The sequence below is a fragment of the Rhincodon typus genome, chromosome 29, assembly GCF_021869965.1.
Source record: "Rhincodon typus isolate 14 chromosome 29, sRhiTyp1.1, whole genome shotgun sequence".
Taxonomy (NCBI): Eukaryota; Metazoa; Chordata; class Chondrichthyes; order Orectolobiformes; family Rhincodontidae; genus Rhincodon; species Rhincodon typus.
Genome location: NC_063360.1, coordinates 12683652 through 12705669, shown reverse-complemented (window position 1 = coordinate 12705669; position 22018 = coordinate 12683652). Strand labels below are relative to the sequence as shown.

General features: G+C 40.2%; 1 protein-coding gene across 1 annotated transcript in view; it reads right to left on the bottom strand.

Moving 5' to 3' along the window:
• abca7 (ATP-binding cassette, sub-family A (ABC1), member 7) overlaps positions 1-22018 on the bottom strand; it is a 181282-nt gene that overhangs the window by 53365 nt on the left and 105899 nt on the right. The window contains exons 17-23 of the mRNA XM_048613899.1: positions 15708-15912; positions 14050-14166; positions 6670-6841; positions 4520-4651; positions 2577-2716; positions 2342-2479; positions 1127-1341 (exon numbers count right to left, since the gene is read on the bottom strand). Of these exons, the coding sequence (XP_048469856.1) occupies positions 1127-1341; positions 2342-2479; positions 2577-2716; positions 4520-4651; positions 6670-6841; positions 14050-14166; positions 15708-15912 (1119 nt within the window). The remainder of the gene's footprint in view (positions 1-1126; positions 1342-2341; positions 2480-2576; positions 2717-4519; positions 4652-6669; positions 6842-14049; positions 14167-15707; positions 15913-22018) is intronic.

Here is a 22018-nt window from a genome sequence, read left to right as displayed (position 1 = left end):
TCATAGGAGCAGAGAGGCTGACGTTTCGGGCCTAGACCCTTCATCAGAAAACGTCAGCCTCTCTGCTCCTATGATGCTGCTTGGCCTGCTGTGTTCATCCACGCCTGCACCTTGTTGTCTCGGATTCTCCAGCATCTGCAGTTCCTACTATCTCTGAACAGATACTAGGATGTGGCTTTAAATAGTAGCTGAAAACTTAAATCGTATGGAAAGGTGTGGGCTAATTAGGAACAGTCGGCATGGATTTCACATGGAATGATCATATTTAACTAACTTGCTGAAGTAGTAACAGAGCTGATGAGGGGAAGGCTGTTATTGTGGTGTACATGGACTTCCAAAAAGTGTTCAATACAGTGTCACATGACAGACTGGTGAGAAAAGTTAGAGTTCATGGAATAATTTAAAGTAGCAATATGGTTACAAAATTGGCTGAGGATAGGAAACAGAGTAACAGTTAATGAATATTTTCTGGGCTAGAGGTTGGTTTGGAGTGGAGAGCGCCAGGGTTGGTTTTGGAACCTTTGCTTTTCCTGATATATATTAATGATCTCGATCTTGGTGCACAAGAGACAGTTGGCTGGACGACTGGTTTGCAATGCAGAGTGATGCCAACAGCATGAGTTCAACTCCCCCACTGCAGAGGTTACCGATAAGTACTCTCCTTTGCAACCTCTCCCCTCACCTGCAGAATGGTGACCCTCAAAAACCAACACCAGCTTATCACTCTCTTATGAGACAGCATTCCTGCGATCCAGTAGAACTATGGAGATGTTACCTTTACCTTCCTAATGTACTCTACGTTATCATTTACTTATCTCACCTATATAGCATTTTATAAATTAAAGAAAATACAAACTTTAAACAAATTAAATGTATTGTCTTTTTGGACAAATGAATACTCGTCACTTGGTCAAAAAACCCTTCCCTTCAGCAAAAAAATGCATTAGCTGCATTAAAGCCTAAATTCTAGCCCGTAGAAATGGCATTTCCACCATCTATTGGCAGCAGTCACCTATATTGCCACAAAAATTTCCTCCTTATCTAGTTGTCAAAGGGAACTCTTTAGCCACTCACACTATACTCGATTGTATAAGAGGAACATATGCAGACGCAACTCTTATGATACCTTCCTCAGACCAATGGTGGTGCTGCTGGAGCTGGCTGGCGTTGTCTTGTCATTTTCTTTTTTCACTAAAGTCAGGTAATAGCCAGTTCCTAAATGATTTTTAAGGAACAGTGAAGAGCCACAGCAGCAGAGCTTTCCATGGGAGATAATGGCAATTCTATCCCCGAGGAGGTCCGCCTCATCCATGTAATGGGTTGATAATATTATGGTGCGGCCTGCAGGATAATGAACCACAGCTAACAAAAGTAATTTCTTTTTTAAAAAGTCATAAAGAGTTACAGATTTGTCAAGTTCCTGAAATCAATCCTTGGTCAGTCAGCTGATCTCAGCTTGCATGGCAATGAGTGCCATTACAATTGCTCTCAGTAGCCCTAGGGATGAGGGATGGGGACTGGTGGTTGTAGAGAAGTTCGGCATGGGAGGTTTTGGAGGGTTAGGATGTAGGAGATAGCAATCAGCTGGTATTCTACACTTGATCATTTTTAGTTCTTCCCAGCCAAAGAGCACAGAAATTGGCTCTGATGTCCTCTACAGTCCAAACTGTCTGGCAACAGGCAGAAGCTTGGCCACTCTGAGAAAGTACCAAAGGAAATTCAGCATCTTCACCCCAGCAACTGGTAAATATTTAAGACATTTAATAAATCAGTCCATTTCGAGAGTGTAAAATCAATCATGAGTGGTTTTCATACAGCCAATCATGAAAGCATTTGCTTCAGTTTAATGATTGTTGACCTTGCCTCTGGATCAAAAATTTAAAGGATCAACAATAAAACTCCAAATTTAGATTAAAATTTGGTTTATTTCATGTAGTTGCATTGCAAAATGATGTTTAGATGCTGGTCTTGGTAACCAGAAAAACAATGCATTTTAGTCATAAAAGCAACTGCAAGGAAATCAATGGAGTTAGGGAGAGAGGTGACTTAGGACTGGAGGAAGTAAGGGCGGCGACTCAGCAAAGGGAAGAGAGCTGCAAGTGACCTGAAGCCTCTGCCCATTGAGAGGTTCTGTTTCCCCATGTTCCTTTTGAATAGAATTTGTCGCAACATTTTTTTTCATTTTCTTTTTAAAAACAGTTTACATCAGCAACTTGGGCACAAATACAACAAAACATTTGGCAGAGAATATCCACCAACTTATTATTGATCTAACTGCAACATTCAATTATGCAGTATTACTCTCCCTGACAAACTAACAGTCATTTGTTACATGGCTCACCTTTTCTATATTTAAGTAAGAGCTCCCATATTCCTCGGCGGGAATAAGGGTCAACACCAGCAGTTGGTTCATCTAAAATAACAACCTTTGACCCACCAACAAACGCTATAGCGACTGAAAGCTTTCGTTGCATGCCACCTGAAAGTAAATGCAAAAATTGAAAGTTTATACATTTCAGCAGAAAAAAAGTACAGTGACCTCCTACACTGGGGCATGGGAAGAATTGACTCCTCACCCGAGAGATTTTTTGTTTGTTCTCGACGTTTGTGCACCAAATCCACATCATCGATCATCAACTTCATTTCTTCATTTACCTCCTCCTCAGTCAGCCCCTTCAGCCTTCCATAAAACCAGATGTGCTCCTCCACAGTCAATCTAAAAATGACAGTTTAACAACTACATATTAGAAATAATCTCTCATTCTGTCTTGTAGGATCCTTTCTCCATTGGTCTTTTATAGATTTCGATTGAAGTAGGCACGCAAATGTCGCTGACCTCTTGATTTCCAAATCAAGTGGTCCAACCTCTGCTTTGAAGCTGTACACTTATTAATGTTTAATGTTCAAGAAGACTGCTTTCCCGAGAAGCAATGAATCAATTTCTCACATTAGTCACTGTGGGCAAACATATCATTCAGTTTTAAGCCATACCATACAGATGAAGACAGAGGCAACAAGGTGCAGAGCTGGATGAACACAGCAGACCAAGCAGCATCATAGCAGCAGAAGATTATTCTTGGGCCTGTTCTTGACTGCAGCAATCCTTAATTCAGTAGTTGGTCAATTGGACCTAGGTCTTCTTGAGTTAGAAGCTTTCGTTTTGAGCTTTAGTGCTGTTTCTTTTCCACTCAGAGGGAGGGAGAAATCTGGCTCGATTGGTATTTAATAGCGTGGGACAGTGTCAGATAGGGCGCGACCATGTTCTGGCCTCTGCCTTGATTAACTTTAAATAAGGTACCCAGCATTGCAAACAACCTCCCTTCCCTCATTCGTCATCTATCCTGTCCCTCACCTCCTAGGTCTCTTTCTGGCTGACTTGTTAGTAGCTGCCACCTCTCCTGTTAGCACTACCTGCAATGAACAGCTGTGGCCTCAGGATGGCAATCTGGGGCCAGAATTTCCACTCCCTGGGTCTTTAATCACAGGAAAGCATTGCTGCTGGCCACAGCTATCTATTTGGCAAGCCTTTCACAAAGGAGTAACGCAGGGCTCTTGTTGACTGGCAGGTCCCATGTTTGCATTATAAATCACCCTTGATGTTCACACTTACTGCTTAGACAAAGTACTGTCAGTTACCACCAGTAGCGGGCATGAATGATGTGACATGTTTTTCTTTTTACTGCAATAAGTGCTAGAGAATTGGCTAGAATGGAAAAAGGCAAACATGGGATGGGCAGGAGGATGTTCTTCACACAAATGAATCAATAGTTGGGTACGGTAATGAAAATTTAAAGAAAAGGACTCTTGGAATTAATTCTGAAACAATATCAACTGGTCTTTATTTAGCACCTTTGATATAGTGAAGTATTCTGAAGTGTATTCAATATCATGTTGTCAAACAAAACAGTAGCAAGCCATGTAATGATTTTAGGACATTTGTCCTAAATCTTTGTGGAAGAAGTAGGCTTTAAATAGCAGCTTAAAGGAGGAGAGGGACAGAGGGTTACAGGAGAGGTTTATGGAGAGAATTCCACAGTTTAAGACCTTGATTACTGAAGGTGCAGCTGAAAATGCTGAAGAAATTAAAATTGGAAGAGATCAGAGTTTGAAGAATACAGATATTAGAGATATTTAAAGGACTGGAGATAGCAAGACATATGGATGGACAAGGCCATGGAGGAACTTAAAAATAAGGATAATATTTTAAAATGAGGTATTGCTAGACAAGGAGATAAATGTAGGTCAGTGTGCAGTGGTGGGCGTTGGATATGGTAAGAGTTAGGAAAGGTGTAGAGTTTTTGATGAGTTCAGGTTTATGGAAATGAAAGATTGGAACCGTGCCAGGAAAACATTGGCATAGTAAAGTCTAAAGTTGACAAAGGCACAGATGATGGATACTGTTATTTGGAGGACTTCTGATTTTTCCAGTTAAATAAGCCGGAAAAGAGTAATAGCCTGTCTTCCACAACTGTCTTTGATCTATTGATGTAAAGGTCCTTATTTAAAAAGAAATACTTACATGTCAAAAAGTACATTATGCTGTGGACACATCCCTAGTGACTTTCTGATCGTATCCATCTCTGTGAAGATATTTCTGCCCAGAATATATGCTGTCCCAGAGGTGGGTGGGAACAATCCAGTCAGGATAGACCTTGCAGGCAACAATAAACATAATTTCAGACTATAACTGAAGTGACACTGCAGAAAAGCTGAGATGAAAAATAATGGAGGTTCATGGGAGATTCTTCAATATCTGGCAACAGAAAAGACTCATTGATTTTAAATGTTGGAATTTGACAACGCAACTGTCAGAAACAGCATTTCACCTTCCTCTAGAACAATTTCCAACCCTCTGGCCTGACTTCAAAATACCCAGAATCACTTCCGTCTCTGCTCTTTCTCATCTTCCTACAGATACTTTCATTGGTTTTACCACTTGCATTCTCTTTGTTCAGCTCTCTTGCTTCTTAATATCTTTGCAGCTCAAGTAAGAGAACCTTGAATTGATATCCAGCTCATTGCACCTTTTGTACGTCATGAAAAGTTCTAATTGAGACATTAATTGACCACTTTACTTCCAGGTGCTGATTGAACTAGTCTGTAGATGCTGGGCTTCCCTAATTTGGGAGCAGTCCCAGGTAAGTTAGGTTGTGGATTCAATGTTTTATTCCAAATCTTGAGTCAATAGCTTATCCAACACTAGCCTATGCCCTATGCAGACAGCAACATTGGAAAGCCTGTGCTTTTGTGGTAAGATTTAAAAAGTATAAGGAGTTCTCCTGCTGTCCTGACCAACATTCCTTTATTAATTAAACTACCAAAAACAGATGAACTGATTAAATATCAAAGAATAATGGGAATAGATAAGGGAATAAAATAAGCACAAATTTGTTTGGGGAGCTGGTAACAGCATAGTGGGCTAAATGTTTTTTTTCAGTCACACACATTTCATGATGTTGGTAAGATTTGGTAGTGTGCTGAACAATTGTAACTTTTGCTTATAAAAATGTCAGTATAATTTGAGATGACCCGTCAGGCGTGAAGCTCCTGAGATCTACCTAATTTTCAGGTACAGGTACGAAGACGCCTCCATAATTGCTTTAAACCTCAGTTTGGCTGAAAAATAATTTGTGTCACACATGACAATTTTATTTATCCAATGCAAGATCTCAGGAACAATAATGTTTTGGTGTGTTTCATTATATAATCCAACAAAACATGTACTTAATCACAAAGAGATTCAAAGTTCCAGTGGCAGAGAATACCAGCTTCACCAACTTTGAATGTAACAATTATTGCATTTAAAAGAAACTAAAAACAATTTATAAAATTTTTATGTAAGTTTTGAATGTAAGCCATGAGATGGAGAGAACTTAAAGGAAAAGCCGAGCAGGCAGTTTCCTTAATCTAAGAACACTAGCTGAGCAAGCTCGTACCTGAGAGTGCAACATTTATAATAGTAATGTGTCAATAATTTATAATTGGATATTTATTTTGTGCACTCTTCCAAAAATGCGATAATGTTTTTTCAAGAGTGGATGAGTGAGAGAGAGAATGAAAATGAAACAGATGAAGCGAGTGTGAGACTGACTGTCTGAGAGAGAGAAAATACAGAGGTAATGGGGAGATTGAGAAAAGGAGGATAGAGAAAAAAAAGGGGCAAGGAAAAATAAGAGTGTGCAGCAAGGAAGGTGGTGTGTGGGAAATGTGGAAAAAATGGGGGTGAGGGAGGTAAGGGGAGAGAGATAGAAGAAATTAGAGTTAAGGGAAATGCCAAAGGGAGAGACTGAGGAAGAAACTTGTGAAAAGAAACAAACTACAGAGCAGAGTGGTCAACAGCACGTGAAGTGTGTCAAGAATACTGTGACATTTCTTTGTTAAAAGTTGTGTAATTTCACTTGATCTTTTCTTGAATCGTTTGATCAGAACTGCCCACGAAGTCCACCTGACATCAGTGTTTAAATTCGTCTCAGTAATTCATAATCCTTGTTAAGGTATCTCGAAAACTGCAACGTACATCTCAGTGGCATTACGATGGCCAATTATTAACTATTATTAGATCAAATATTGTAATATAGTAATGCTTATTTAACATTAAAAAATCTTAGCCAGGTAAGACCTCTCCCCCACCCACACATCTCCATCAACCACCCATCAAACAAGTCTTACATGGTAGTTGTTTTTCCAGCTCCATTATGCCCCAAGAATGAGGTGATTTGCCCCTCATAGAAATTAACGCTAAGTCCATTTACAGCCACTTTCTTCCCATTTCCGTAAACTTTCACTAGGTTCTGGATGGACACCCCCAACTTGAGGTGAGTTGGTTCCTGCTCCAGATGGACTGAAAGAATCACAAAAAAGATGTTCCTAAATGTTAATTATACAGAATTGTCACAAACTCAGTCACACAGCAAACAAGACAAGTTTAAAATTTTACTCCTTTTGCTAATTTTAAATTGACCACAGGATTTTTCCTTTACTTGTCGCTTAAACAAAATGTCAGCAATGTCAATGCATTGTTTGACTCCCTTGTGCTTCCCCTTGTCACACACTTCTCCAAAACGGTTAGGTGGATCAGGCCTGCAATTCACACCAGTTTTGTCTTTAAAAATGGGAGGTGAATTGGTTGTAGTCTACTGAGAATGGATAATGTCTGAGATGGTGACGAATAGCGTGATGTAACAGTAACATGAGCAGTCACATGCTAGAGAAGAAAGGATGGAATAGCCTGTACTACAGAGCTAAATGTGAAGTGATGCACTTGGGCGGGACAAACAAGGAAATGCATCATGAACAGTAGGATCCTGGGCATCAGGGGCAATTTAAGGTAAGAAAAGGTGGTTCAAAATGGAATGCAAGGTTAAGTGCTGGAAAAAGCAATTACAATAGTTAGGTGATAAGAAAATCAAAGAACTGCTGATGGTGGAAATCAGAAACAAAAACAGAAACTGCTAGAAAAATTCTACAGGTCTGGCAGCATTTGTTGAGAGAAAGCAGAGTAAATGATTTGGGTCCAGTGATCCCTCTTCAGTTCTGAAGAAAAACAGTTAGTTTGATCAGTGCAGACTCAAAGGGCCTTTTTCTGTGCTGTAGACCTCTATGATGATGTATTATAGAGATCAGCAATATGTATAGTGATGTTAAAAAAAAGATTTGCAAATACCAACAAAAGTCAGATGAGAGGAGCCTTTAGGGACACTTATTACAAAAACACAGTTTGAGCCTAAGATAGAAACCTCTTCAAAGTGCAGGACAGAACTATGTCCCAAACCTCATGTCAGCTCAAACCAGGAAGACAGATCAACCATGACAGCAGCATGATAATTATCCAGTGGAGCCAAATGTTGAAATATATAAAGGAAATATCAGCAGCAGACTTCAAGACAACAAAATCAGAAGACTTCCCTTGGTCAGATCTATACAGTAGCCACTGGTGGTAGTGTGCATTGACTGTTCATGCCCCAGCCAACTGAAAACAAAGTGCTCAGATAAATAAGCACTGGCTGTTACGGAAGAAGCAGTTCCAAAAAGTTATCAAAAAACATTGGGTTTGTATGTCAAAGAGCAGAAAGCACCAGGTTAGCACAATCCTGTAGTTAGTTGAGCATTTTTCTAATAACATCCTCATGCCACAATGGGCAGAAGGGATTATTGCAGATCTAGAATTCATTTTAAAGGAATTCAATATTTCATCCCAAAATGGAACCTAGTAAAGCAATGATTTAATCAGAGATCCCAGAGGTCATGGGAATCCATCAAATAGTTCCTTTAAGACCTGTATAAACTTGTCAGTATTAAGCATTCAAAGATAAACCTGATTCACAATTGGGTCATCAAAAGCATCTTCAATGATAAAGTTATTAGACTTTTGGCCAAGGAGGATTTGACTTTGGAAGAAGTGGTTCAGTGCACTATGTAAGCTGAAATCAGAGCTCAGAATTGGACAATAATCTGTGTAAGTAATGAGCTTTTGGATAAAACAGTTAACTGGTAGAGCAACATTTCTACCAAAGTACACTTACGAACCAATAAATATGCTCTGCTCATACTGTATCCAAATACTATTCCCCTTTACGTATGCAATGTCAAGAATTACCCTGGTGAGTATAAGATGGAAAGCTTTGTCAACATGTGTCTTTATCAGCAATAATTTAACTTTGACTAACTGTCATTTGATCGTACAGTTAGTTGGGTAGGCTAAAAGAGGCAGTCCCAACAACACAAAAACCACATGAAAATGGGGCAAGAACAGAAAAACAGTGCAGCAGCCACTTAAAGTGTTCACATTACGGAGCAAAACAATACTACAGACGCCAGAATGCTCAGCAGGAGAAAGAGTTTTTACGTCCTTTACCCATTCCAACCTATCCTCCGATGAACTGACTGCACTCCACACTTTCAGAATCAATCGTGACTTGTAATTAAACCTGCCAATATAGGTGGTGTTGTTGTAGTCTGGCAGACTGACCTCTACATTGCAGAGGCCGAGTGCCAGCTCTCAGATACTTCCTACCTCCCCCAGATCATGATCTCATGATAGAACATCAGGCCATTGTGTCCACTACGGTCACCAACCTCATTTCATCTGGTGATCTCCCCCTCCCACTGCCTCCAAAGTGACTGCACCCCTACACCACACAGCTCACTTCTAACTCCTTCCCAAAATCCACAAACTGCCCGGGCAGACCCATTGCTTCTGCCTGCCCCTGCCCCACAGAACTCATCTCTTCCTACCTACACTCGGTCTTTTCTCCCCTGGCGCAGTCTCTGCCCACTTACATCTGCAATTCCTTTCATGCTTTACACCAGTTTCAGAATTTCCAGTTTGCAGGGTCCAGCTGCCTCCTCTTTACCATGGACATCCATCCCGACCAGGATGGTCTCAGGGCTCTCCGCTTCTTCCTGGAACAAGGGCCTGAACTATCTGCATCCGCTGACAGCCGCTTCTGCCTGGCCAAGCTCGTCCTCACCCTCAACAACTTTGAACTCCTCTCATTTTCTTCAGGTCAGAGGAGGTGGCCATGGGTACGCACATGGGCCCCAGTTATGCCCGACTCCTTGTTCCAGTCCTATTCTGGTCCCCACCCAAAAATTGTTCTCCAGTATATCGATGATATCGTTGGTGCTGCCTCTCTCTCTCGACCAGAATTGGAAAAGTTCATCGATTTTGCTTCCAATTACCACCCCGCTCTCACCTTCACCTGGTTTGTCTGACTCCTCCCTTCCCTTCCTCAACATCTGTTTCTATTTCTCGGGATAGACTGTCCACCAATATCCACTATATACCCGTCGACTCCCACAGTTACCTGGACTCTACACCCTTGCATCCTGCTTCCTGTAAAGACTCTATTCCATTCTCCCATTTCCTCCATTTCCATCACGTACGTTTTGATGATGCCAACTTCGACATGGGAGCCTCCAAAATGTCCATGTTCTTCCTCAACCAAGAATTCCCCAGCCCTCTTTTTGACAGGGCCCTCAGCAGGGTCCAACCCATCTCCCACACTTTGGCCCTCACCCACTTTCTTCCCTCCTGCAACTGCAAAAGGGTTCCCCCCCTTGTCCTTATCTACCATTCCACAGCATCCACAGGCAGAGGATTATTAGCCATTTCCAGCACCTCCAGCAAGATGCCACCTCGAGTCACATATTCCCCTCCACTCTCATCAGTCTTCCGCAGCGACAGTTTCTTCCGGGACACCCTGGTCCACTCTTCCTTAATTGCCAACAACAAGCCTCCACCCCCAGCCTCATGGCACCTTCTGTTGCAACTACAGAAGGTGTAACACCTGCCCATTTACATCCTCCCTCCTCAGTATCCGAGGGCCCAAACATACCTTCCAGGTGAAGCAGCACTTTACCTGCACTTCTCATAATCTAGTCTACTGCATTAGCTGCTCACAATGTGGTCTCCAGTGTGGGTAAACAAAGCATAAACTAGGTGACCACTTCACAGAATACTTGCGTTCTGTTTGAAAAAAAGACCCTGAACTTCCAGTTGCTTGACACTTCAACACACCATCCTGTTCCCTGGCCAACATCGGTCTCAGGTTTGCTGCAATGCTCCAGTGAAGCTCAGCGCAAGCTGGAAGAACAACACCTCATTTTCTGCTTGGGAACCTTGCAGCCTTCCAGACTCAATAATCGAGTTTAATAACTTTAGGCTTGAGCTCTTCCATGTCCTTACCATACCCCCACACACTAGGCCTTGCTATCACACAGTCTGCTATTACACACTTATTGTTGCCATACCTGCTGAGCTTTTCCAGCAACTTCTATTTTTGTCTCTGATTTACAGAATCTGCAGTTCTTTTGGTTTTTAATGAAACAGTGTTTGCAATGTGGGAAGACTTTGCAGATTTCAAAATGCAGCAATAGATGAAAAGGAGAAAATCGCTGAAAAGCAAGAAGTCCAAGAAATTAGAAACTTAAAATGCAAAAAACACTTTCTTTGGTGAAGTCAAGATAGACAAAGAGAGATTCTGGTTAGTCGTACCAGAGACAAAAGGCTTCAAAAAACAAAAAAGAGAGAGTTCAAGTGAGACATTGGATCAGGTGCTGTAATATTGGCAGACCATTTGCAAGTAGATGTACGGCATCAAACATTAAGCTACAAGGATCCAACAAATCTTCAAGTAAAAGGTTAGCTTGCTACTGTAAGGAGCGAGAGATCAATGAGACTCTACTTCTTAAAAAAAATCAAAGATCTTTAAACGAAAAAAACTGAAGAATGGTGGATGCTGGAAATCAGAAATAAAAACAGAAATTGCTGGAAAAACTGAGGAGGTCTGGCAGCATCTGTGGAGAGAAAACAGAGTTAATGTTTTGGGTCCAGTGACCCTTCTTCAGAATTCAATCCTGTTTTATTGTCTCAAAGATGATCTTTATTGACTAGAAATGCATGCATATAAATAAGTCTTTTAGAAACAGTAGAAAAGGTCATACAGCAAGACAATTGGACAGGATTCCAAAAACAAAATTCCCTTAGTTTGTCCAAGGTCTACTTAAGCTTAAGAAAGAATAATACATCACAATTCTTCAGGTTGTTAAGCAAATATGTCTATACACTCACAGAAGGATACCACACTTATCACTAAAGAAAACTAAAGTACAACTCAATAGTATGCGGCACAGTGGAGTAGTACCCAACCTGTCACACAGCTAACAAAGTGGTGTTCAGAGCCTGGAACAATTCTCAAGTCAAATGATGAGCTCAGAGGATTTGTTATCCTCATACAAATGAAGCACTCCAGAAAGAGAAGTCCATATAATGTCTTCAGTGGAAGAAAAAAATTGCAAGAATGAGAGTCATATTCATTAGATATACATATTATCCAACAGACGGGCTAATGATAATTCCCAGGAAACCAAAAGCCACTTGTGATTTTCCACAACTAAAAAGGGTATCAATAGTGGCTAGAGATTTCTAGCAATGATCAACCAGGTAGAGAAGTCTATTTCAAATCAGGCAACAATTAAGGGATTTAAAGGGTCTTTTGGGAAAAGATCAACAGAGGCTTTGATGCATTGAGTAAACCATAACATTTCAGAAGATAAGAGAAATTCACTTGTTCAGATGTGCTGGCGCATTTTAAGACATGCAACCTCAACAGGTTTAAAGCAGAATTTATTCAGGTCCAGGTCAATAGCAGAAGAAAGCCAGTTTACATCAATTCCAGGCATTAAATGAAACAGAACTGTGTGATGCAACAATAGAGGAAGAGGAATTGGCATTAACATGGGGATGGGAGTGATTCTCAGACTGTGATGAAATCCAAGCTTCAAATTAAAAGATCACAAATCATTAATTACAATTAAATTCCAAAGAGATAATCAAAACATTATTATGTACACCGTGCCTCAGACTCAGGCAAATGCATAGTGATTACACATCAGTGTATGTACCAGGAAAAGCACAGATCACAAATGAACACGCCATCCAAAGCTAAAGTGAATCAAACTGACGCAAGGAACTTTGTTCTTATTAGAAGCAGATACATTTTGGTCAATCATAACAAATTCTTTACAAGCTTCTGAGAAGAAATGACAATAAAGTTGAGAAGCACAAAAGGCAGATAAAGAATGCAGCCAAATCAGGAAATTCTGCAAAAATGCTTGGTCAGAATATAATCCATCTATTACGGAATTATTGCAAACAAATTAAGCATTTTATCATCGCAGGTGATCTTCTAATTTTTAAATCACATGTTATGAAGGAAGAAAGCTTTCATAAAATTCATGAAGGCCATTTGGGAAAAGTCAATCATATAGCTCAGACACAACTCTCTGTACCGTAGTCAGGAATTTCACAAGAAATTGAATATTTGAATTGTACTGCCATATATGTGCAATTAATAGCAAGGCACCAACGGAAGCCTTATTTTCTAGTCCATCAGATAGGCTATGGCAAAGTTGGAATTAGTTTCCCTTGAAAATCAAGGAAGTCTATAATTGATCACAGTAAGCTATTATTCCAAGTAGCAAGAAGTTACCAGACTTCACAGTATGACAGCTGTTATAGTGATCAAATCACTGAAGGAAATCTTTTTGATACATGGGTTTACCAGTTGAGATTGTTTCAGACAATGGTCCACAACTCATTAATGAGTACTTTAAAAGATTCACAAATGAAATTGAAATTAATCACAGAAGTTTAAGAACTGTGTCGCTAGAGCAAAACTTCAAACTCAAAGAGCTCAGGACAGGGGGGATTAGGGGGAGAGCTGTGAGGTGTGGGCTGGTGGAAGGAGATGGTGAGAATGGAAGTAGTTTAAGGAAATAATTAAATAACATTAAATAAAAGCTGAGAGAAACTTTTGGGAAAGGTAATACAATGACAATAGACATGATGAGGTAGGTGATGCATTTAAATATGTAGTAAAGACATCAGCAATCATGTTAGAGATGGTGAAGAAATGCTAGAGAGATATGCTAAATAAATTAGTACTATGAATAGTAGATTAAATAAAAATGTCAGCAACCTACCAGCACACAGTAGGAAATCATGGGTAAGGGAGAAACCATTAGTGTCACATATTACTAAAAAAGACAGTTAGAACATGAGAACAACTTCTGTAAAGTCCCGGACAGAAGCCAAAGTCCCAAATCTCATGGCAGCGCAAAATGACAGATCAAAAGATTGATAACTCAACTGGCCACATGCAACACCAAGATTGGCTGTACCCATCTGCAAGAAAACTCTAATCTTAGAGGGGATAGCCCAGATTTTCAAACATTTCACGCCAGCTCTCCAGACCTACACTGTAGAGTGATCTAAGTGCATCTGTGTATCAGTTGTTATTCAGATGAATGTTTTGGAATATAATGTGGCCACATACTGGCAAGACATTCCGAGGAACAAAACTAAAATACTATGGATACCGGAAATTCAAATTTAAAACAGAAAATGCTAGAAATATTTAGCAGGTCTGCGGTGTCCGTGGAGAGAAAGTGTTAATATTTCAGGTCAGTGGTCTTTCAGACTGCTAATGATCTTAAAATTATTGGAGACACAAAAATAAACACAAACAGTAGTACTGAGCTTCTCACCTTTATTGGTGCTGCGGTTATCAGGGAATTCGAACAAATCCTCATTACAATAGAACTCTCCACACCAATAACTCCTGAGGACAGGAAAATACCAGGGTTTGGGAAATCCGTATTGACCTACAAGAAAAAAATCCAGTAATAGGAGATCAGAATCATCCACCCAATCAACACCCAATACTTTCTTTCATATAGCATTTTATGTGCAGAAAGGCACCTCAGATAAACCTTAGAATAGGGAGACACAATCAAGTGTTGGAAAATGTGGAAGGAATGGGGAGAATTGAGATGGTGAATTAATCAAAGGGAATAAGTTTTATTGAAGAACTTTGAAAGTAGAAAGAATAAGATAATAGAAAACGTATCAGAAAGAACATGCATTTACATTGTAAATTTCACATCTTCAGCCAAAGAATTGTTATTGAAGTGCAGTCAATGTTTGTCTGTAGGTAAACAGTGTCCAATCTTCAGGCTATAAAGTTCCGTAGCACATGAATTGGATGGCCCAGTCAAAGTTATTTTGATGTCGCTGGTTGAGGGATGAATATTGGTCATGAAACCAAGACAACTCCTTGTCCTGCAAATTATGCAGCAGGTCCCATTATACTGATTTAAATAGGTAAACAAGGCCTCAATTTAATGTTTCACCAAAAAGCGACATTTCTAACGAAACACCACAAGTGCTACTTTAAATATTAACATAGATTATGGGCTCAAAGCCCTAAAGTAGGGTTTTACCAGAATCTCTTGCCTCAGAGAAACAGGATACCACCTAAGACAAGAGACACATCAAGATTTTTAAAAGACTGGAGGATAGTGGCCTAAGAAACAGCTGCTAATTGTGGAGTGTGGGACCATGAAAAAGACAGGAGTTAAACCAGTAGGGAGTAATGACAAAAGTTATATTTGAATGGAAATTCAGAATGTGTAATCAGGAAACAGAAGTAGGAGATCTCTAAACTAGGGAGGAGCATTAATACGGGCAGATTAGCAGAGGAGAACAAAAACTGGCTACTCAATTAATTCTCCAATATAATCAACAATATGACAACAAAGGAAATGTGAACCAATAGAATTCAGCCAGGTTTATGTTCTACTGAATACTTAAATTGTACATACATATCAAAATAGTTGCCTTTCTTCATATCTTTTGAAAAAGCTGACTCTTCCTGAGATTTGGTTGACAGGTATTGCTGACTTTCATGTAAGAACGTTATATTGAACTGGAAGGATAGTTAGCCATAGGGTCATCTTGGACTAGTCTGGTTAGTTCTCAGCCAATACTTGAAAGATGTGGCTTCTAGCAGCAGCAGTCATCAGATAGCTGGAAACCCAGCTGATCATCCTAATCCCCAACCCAGGGGAAGGTAATAAATGGCAGTTTTCCGAAAGCCACCCAACTGAGATTGGCTAATTCAATGTGAAGAAACATGGGCCTACCTGATCTGTATGCCTCAATAATGCAAATACAATGTACTTAAGGCTCAAGCAATCAGAAAAGCTTCTCAAAGTGAAGTATTTTGAAAACAGTGTTAATTCATCTAAAGGTAAACAAACTTATGAGATTTGTTTGAAAATATCCTTTTTTCAGTCCCATAAGATCAATGGGGTGTGCACACTGCACTTTTGCCAGAACATCACTTGATAAAATAAATAATTACCTGGAAACACTGCTTCAATATACCATGCTGCAAGGCCATAGAGGAGAGCATCAAACAACATGAGGATGATAGAAATAGTAAAATTGTATGCATCACCCTCTACAGGGCTGGAGACAAGGTTAAACCACTGGATACCAATTCCTTGCTCCTCATAGAGAGAGAAATATTCACATCCAAAACCAAACGCAACTGGAGATAACAGACTCTGTCAGAAAAGATACAAGAGATTTTAAAAACCATTGAATGCAAGTTTTAATCTCATCAGCATTCGGAAACTCCTGGTAAAACATGAAAATGTGATACATTGCAAAAATATCTAATTTTATGGTTCCGATGTCTTAGGAGCATAACTTTTATGGAGATTTGAAGTCTTTACATGCAATATATGGTTTGGGAGGATGGTAAACAGACCTAAAGTAATTGCAATGCAAAGGATGATCTGCATGTATTTAATAAAAACAGAGCTGGATGTGGGAAAACTTTAAGCAATATATTTCAGAGTTTTGTGGTGAACTCAAAATGTCCACTGTCTTCTTGATAAGGGGCTTTACTTCTTCATATGGCTTCATATAGAACAAAAGGGAATATTTAGGGTAGGAAGTTAATTCACCGATATCTATATTTTGGATATTTCATGTGTCTCAAGTTGCCATGGGGATGGATTGCAGAGTGATAGAGTTTTGTTTTGTGTTTATTGTAGAGACTTCTTACTAACAGAATCAATCATTTGGAGCTTGACAGCAACTTTAAGATGAGCAGAGAGAGAATTTACTGAGCCTGGGAAGAACATAGTGGGAGTAGATTACTCAAGGGACAATATGGGGCAGAACTTCAATCAGCTGGGAGTCTGCCCTTGGTAAGTTCGGCCTCAGGTTCTGATTGGCAAGTGTCAGTAGTGTATCTGGAGGCATTTTGGTGAACTCCGTTAAGACCTGACAGAATTCTTGGCAGCTGAGAACTAACAAGTTTCGTTAAGGGTTGAACAAAGGCCAAAAAAAACAAAAGATCCCAGGAGAGATCTATTTTTTTTTCGAAAACAGGCATACTCACTCCCTTCGGAGCAGAAAAATGTGTGACTTATTTTTGTTTTCTTTGGGGTTTGAAGTCTTGCTGTGGAGCAGCCAGTTTTCAGTCAAATTGGATTGGCGTTTCTGAAATGCCATTATTGAGGAGGGTGCAAAAGATATTCAAGACTCATGTTACTTGGTAATGGATGAGCAATTGGCTGATGAGTATTACCATGTTTTGCTTTAAGTTGGGCCAGTGGTTTAAACTGAGAGCTGAGAATCTACATTACTTTATTAAATTAATAACTAAATCAGAGGAGATGAAACAAAACTAAAAATATCAAGTAAATTAAAAACTTTAATTAAATATATTAAACGAGGTTAATTAGGGAGGGCAGGGCTAGTACAGTATCATTACTGCTCTGCGTGGGAGTTGGTAGAGACCATTGAGATCTTGAGTTACCAATTCTGCAAAGTGTCTGTGACCTAAGGAATCTCAACTGAAACAGGAGTTTCAGTTCACCTGCTTAAAACTGGCTGGTATTTAATGGAGAGCCCCATGTTGACCCTTTTCAGGAAGGCCTGCTGAATGTTTCCCTGGGATCAAGGAGCTCGAGTGCAGATGTCCTCAGTCAGAGGCCAGAAGCTCTACTGAATGGCAGCACCTCCAGATAGATGGCTGCTGACACCAGTAATACACCCTCTCAAGGCCTAGAATCATAAATTAATCCAGGCTACATATTAGTGTTGGCAGTAGTGGAGGTTGCAAGAAGGGAGTCCAAAGTAAGAAACGGGGCTTGTAACACTAGGTTCCTCATTCAGTTCCTGATTAAATGTGATATCCCCTGGGACCTTTGCATGGGTTTACTTATTAGTCTTCCTACAAAGAAGCCTCCTGCTAGGTTAACACCAGTGAAGGTAGGATGAGGCCCTTACGTGAGCATTAATATTGACTTTAGGGCCTGAATTGGCAGTGGGACAGAAAGACTGACAGTCAAGGTGGGTACAGATAACAAACTTGCTACAGAGGTGGACATTAAATTCTATGAACAGTTTCTCTTCCCACATGGTCCCTGAAATGACTAGTTTTTCCAGTATTTTCTGTTTATTTCAGATTTCCAGCATCCAATGTGAGGTGCGCATTGTTGGATGGACTAACAGTTATTGTCCATCTCTAGCTGCCTTTTGAACTGCTGCACTCCACATGCGTAGTTACACCCACAGCGCTGTTAGGGAGGAAGTTCCAGGATTTTGAACGAGTGACACTTCAGGAACAGTGACATATTTCCAAGTTAGGATGGTGAGTGACTTGGAGGGCATCTTGCAAGGGAATGTCAAGGGGTGAAGGTTAGAGTCTCCCTTCTTGGAACTAGTCATTGCCTGGCAATTATGTGGAGTGTATGTTACTTGCCATTTGTCAGCACAATCCTAGATATTGTCCAAGTTTTGCTACATTTGGATACTGACTGCTTCAGTATCTGTAGAGTCATGAATATTGCTATTATGTAATCTATAGCGAATATCAACACTTTGGAACTTATGATGGATGGGAGGTCATTGATCAAGAAGCTGAAGATGGGGACACTACTCCAAGGAACTCCTGCAGAGAAGTCCTGGAGTAGGGATGACTGACTTCCAATAGCGACAACCATCATGCATGTGAGCTAACTCACTCAATCTAATTTTGCTATTGCTTGTTAATATCACACTTGATCAAATGCAGTCTTGATATCAAAAGCAGGTGTTTTCACCTCACCTCTGGAATTAAGCTCTTTTATGCATGTTTGAACCAAGGATGTAATGAGGTCAGGAAGTGAGTTCCCTGGCAGAACTCATGCTGAATTCAGTGAGCAGGTTATTGCTAAGCAAGTGCTATTTGATAGCACTGTTGATGATACCTTCCACCACTTGACTGCCGATCAAAAGTGAAGTGATGAGGCCATAATTGGTTCAGTTGGAATTGTCCTACTTTTGTGTATGGGACATATTTGGGCAACATTCCACGAAACCAGATAGATGCCAGTATTGTATCTGTATGGAGCAGCTTGCCCAAGTTCTGGAGTTCTCATCTTCAGTATTATCTTGCTTTTGAGTGTTTAGTGAGACCACAGCTGGAGTCCTTTGTAACGTTTTAGTCTTCAAACTCAAGGGGTACATTACCTTAATAGGAGTTCAACAAAGGCTCATTCATTGATTTTAGAAATGAGAGGGTTGTTGTATCAGGAGATCTTAAGTAGAATGGGCCCATATTCTCTGGAACTAAGAAGAATGAAAGGTGATCTAACTGAAAAATAAAGATTGGACAGTGTGGACAGGGTTGATGGAGAGAGCTGCTTCCTCTGGCTAGAGGATCTAGAACTAAATAGCAATTTATATTGTCATACTCTGATCAGGATCTTCAGGAGGCACCTATCTCAGGTTAGATAATGGGGGGGGCCTGACATCATGCACACAAAAAAAACCTGAGATTTATTAGTTTACTGTCATGTCAGTGGTAGTCAAGAAATTCCAAAACAAATGTAAATCTATTTAATTTGATCCATGTTTATGCTCATCAATTGACAGAGTTTTAGGCATTAAAATTAACAGTGACTAGTGTATCAAGTGCTTAAATGTTCGAGGGAAATGTTCAGTCTACTTAACCTGCTCCCAGTGACTTCAATGCCTTTGGGACTGAGGACGTTGGTTGGAAATAGTTGCATCTTTGATTACTCCCTAGAATATGTTTCTTTGAACTTGCAATGATATGGATATACTCCAGTCATGTGATACTGCTACCATTACTGAAAGCAATTGACTCCTAACAGTGATGCAACGCCACACTACACAAGGAGTGCTGTAGGACAGAACCTCAAAGGTTAGATGTCCACAGCTTTAAAGTTAAAATTTGATTGGTTACAAAACAGGGGACCCATGGTTTAAATATATTTATTATGCAATCAGCTGGCAGTTATGCCAAAGATCTATGATATATGTTGGAGTTGCAGTAAATTGTTTCAGTTTCAAATATTATTCTCAACAAATTTAGAAAATGAGTGCCATGGAAGAAATTGGCTAAGAGGAGATATTAAATGGCTTGGCGTGCTTCACATTGATAAGAAACAAGTAATGGAAGGATGCATTTATGGATAAAGAAAGTTAGGCAGGAAATGTCAGTGGCATGCCCAAAATTCCCAGTCATCTTTAGGTGGTGGCAGAGGACTAGGAAATTGCAAATGTGACATTCTTCGTCAAAATATAGGTGTAAGATTAATATCTGCTATAGTTGCTGGAGTTTAAATAACTATAATCCTGGATAAAATGAAGTCACTTGGAGGCGTGCAGATTAATTAAGGGAATTCTTCAGGAACCTGGAGACAACTGGAAAATCCCAGTCAGCCTCAGTAGGCTCATAATGAGCTGTGCCAGTTACTGTGTTCTGGTAGGTGACTCCGCTGCCATCCATCCCTCCTCTGCAAATATGGCTGGGATGGAACCAGTGAACTGGCCAGTATGGCTGATATCAGCAGCCACCCAACCTATGCTGGGCCCAGCAGGAGCTTAAAATCAAGTTCCCAGCGTCCGACTAGCTAGCTCAACTTAATCCACCACTGTCTGAGTAGAAGTTTCTATAGCAGCTTTTCATCATATTCCAATCTTTTAAAAAAAATAGCAATTCTTAGCTTATTAACATTAGTATTTAGCATACAGACCTCCAATCATAACATGCTACTTGAACTGGCCTTCCTTTTTAATTCTGGTGCAAAGTCTCTCCCTGGTTGAATCCACACTTTCTAAACTATAGAAGTCCTCCGCTTGCTCAGTCTCCGCATACTCTACAATCTTCAGCTTCTTTGAATCCCAATTTAGTTGACAGAAAATATTACTTTTTGATTTGCCTCACTGTGCTTTGATCAGGTTTTTCACTTGAAATAAATGCCACAAACAGCACACACAGGTAAAACCCAGCTCCTTTCTGGATACTACCCCAAACCAACTGAGTCAAAGCTTTGGCTAGCTTCAGTGCAAGTATGGAGTGGAAATTTGGAACACTGAATAGCCTGTAAATTGGTTCACTTTTCTCCTGTGTTCAATACAAGACCATTTCCTCAGCGCTTTCAATAAGATGATTACATTGGGATGGAGGTAACATTGATGGAAATTGATCACCATGTATTCAGCAACCCATTTAATTTCCAGATACAATGAGTCATATCATTATTTAAAACTCATTAGACATAGCTCTGTCCTGATATTTGCAATTATTTTCAGTACACCCTGCCCTAATGGTATACACAGCTGAAAAATGAATTGGAGGGTGATATATGAGACTCTTTCCCTCTTTGGTCTGACATTAATCCTAAACTGATGGGATGCATATTTTCCATGCCTTCTAGTTTGAAAGGCCTCACGTTAAATGAGTACAATCTCATTCCAGTTTAGGCTACAGCATAATAAAATGCCCTGAAAATAGCAGTAAACAGTATTCTGACTTTAGCAAGGATGCATGTCAGCTGAGGAGAACTTGAATATTACCATACTTTCACAACTTTTGAGGTTTGGACTGAGATAGTTGGACTGAAGTAGATGGAGCTTTATGTCCTATCTCACCATGCTACACCAGATGTTGGAATGTTTGATGTGACAGTGTACTCCTATCCCAGATTTATTTTACCAGCTTGACTACTATCCCATACACTACCCACTGTCCGCTGTCCCAGTCAAACTGCCCTCCAAGTGAACCGTTGCATAACTTTCAACTCCTTCTATGTGCTTTCATAAACCATGCTAGTTCGTACAGAAGGCGTTAAATAAAAGCAAAATACTGCAAATTCTGCCAAAATAAAACCTGAAAGTGCTGGAGAAACTCAGCAGGTCTGGCAGCATCTGTGGAGACAGAAATAAAGTTAATATTTCAAGTCCACCATAACTCAAAATGAAGTTGCGAAGAAGAGTCATAGCGGACTTGAAGTGTTAGCTCTGTTCCTCTCCTCATAGATACCAGACCAGTCGAATTTTGATTCAGAGATAGCAGGAACTGCGGATGCTGGAGAATGTGCCTAGGCCCGAAACGTCAGCCTTCCTGCTCCTCTGATGCTACTTGGCCTGCTGTGTTCATCCAGCTCTACACCTTGTTATCTCAGTGGAATTTTGAGTTCTTTCCTCTTTTGTTTTAGTGCTGAAGGGCCCTGCCCAAAGTTTTACCATGATAAACTACTTCTTCTGGCTTCAACAGACTGCATTGTTGACAACTCTCTCCGTGACTCCCTTGTCCGCTCCACACTCCCCTCCAGCTCCACCACACCCGGCACTTTTCCCTGCAAC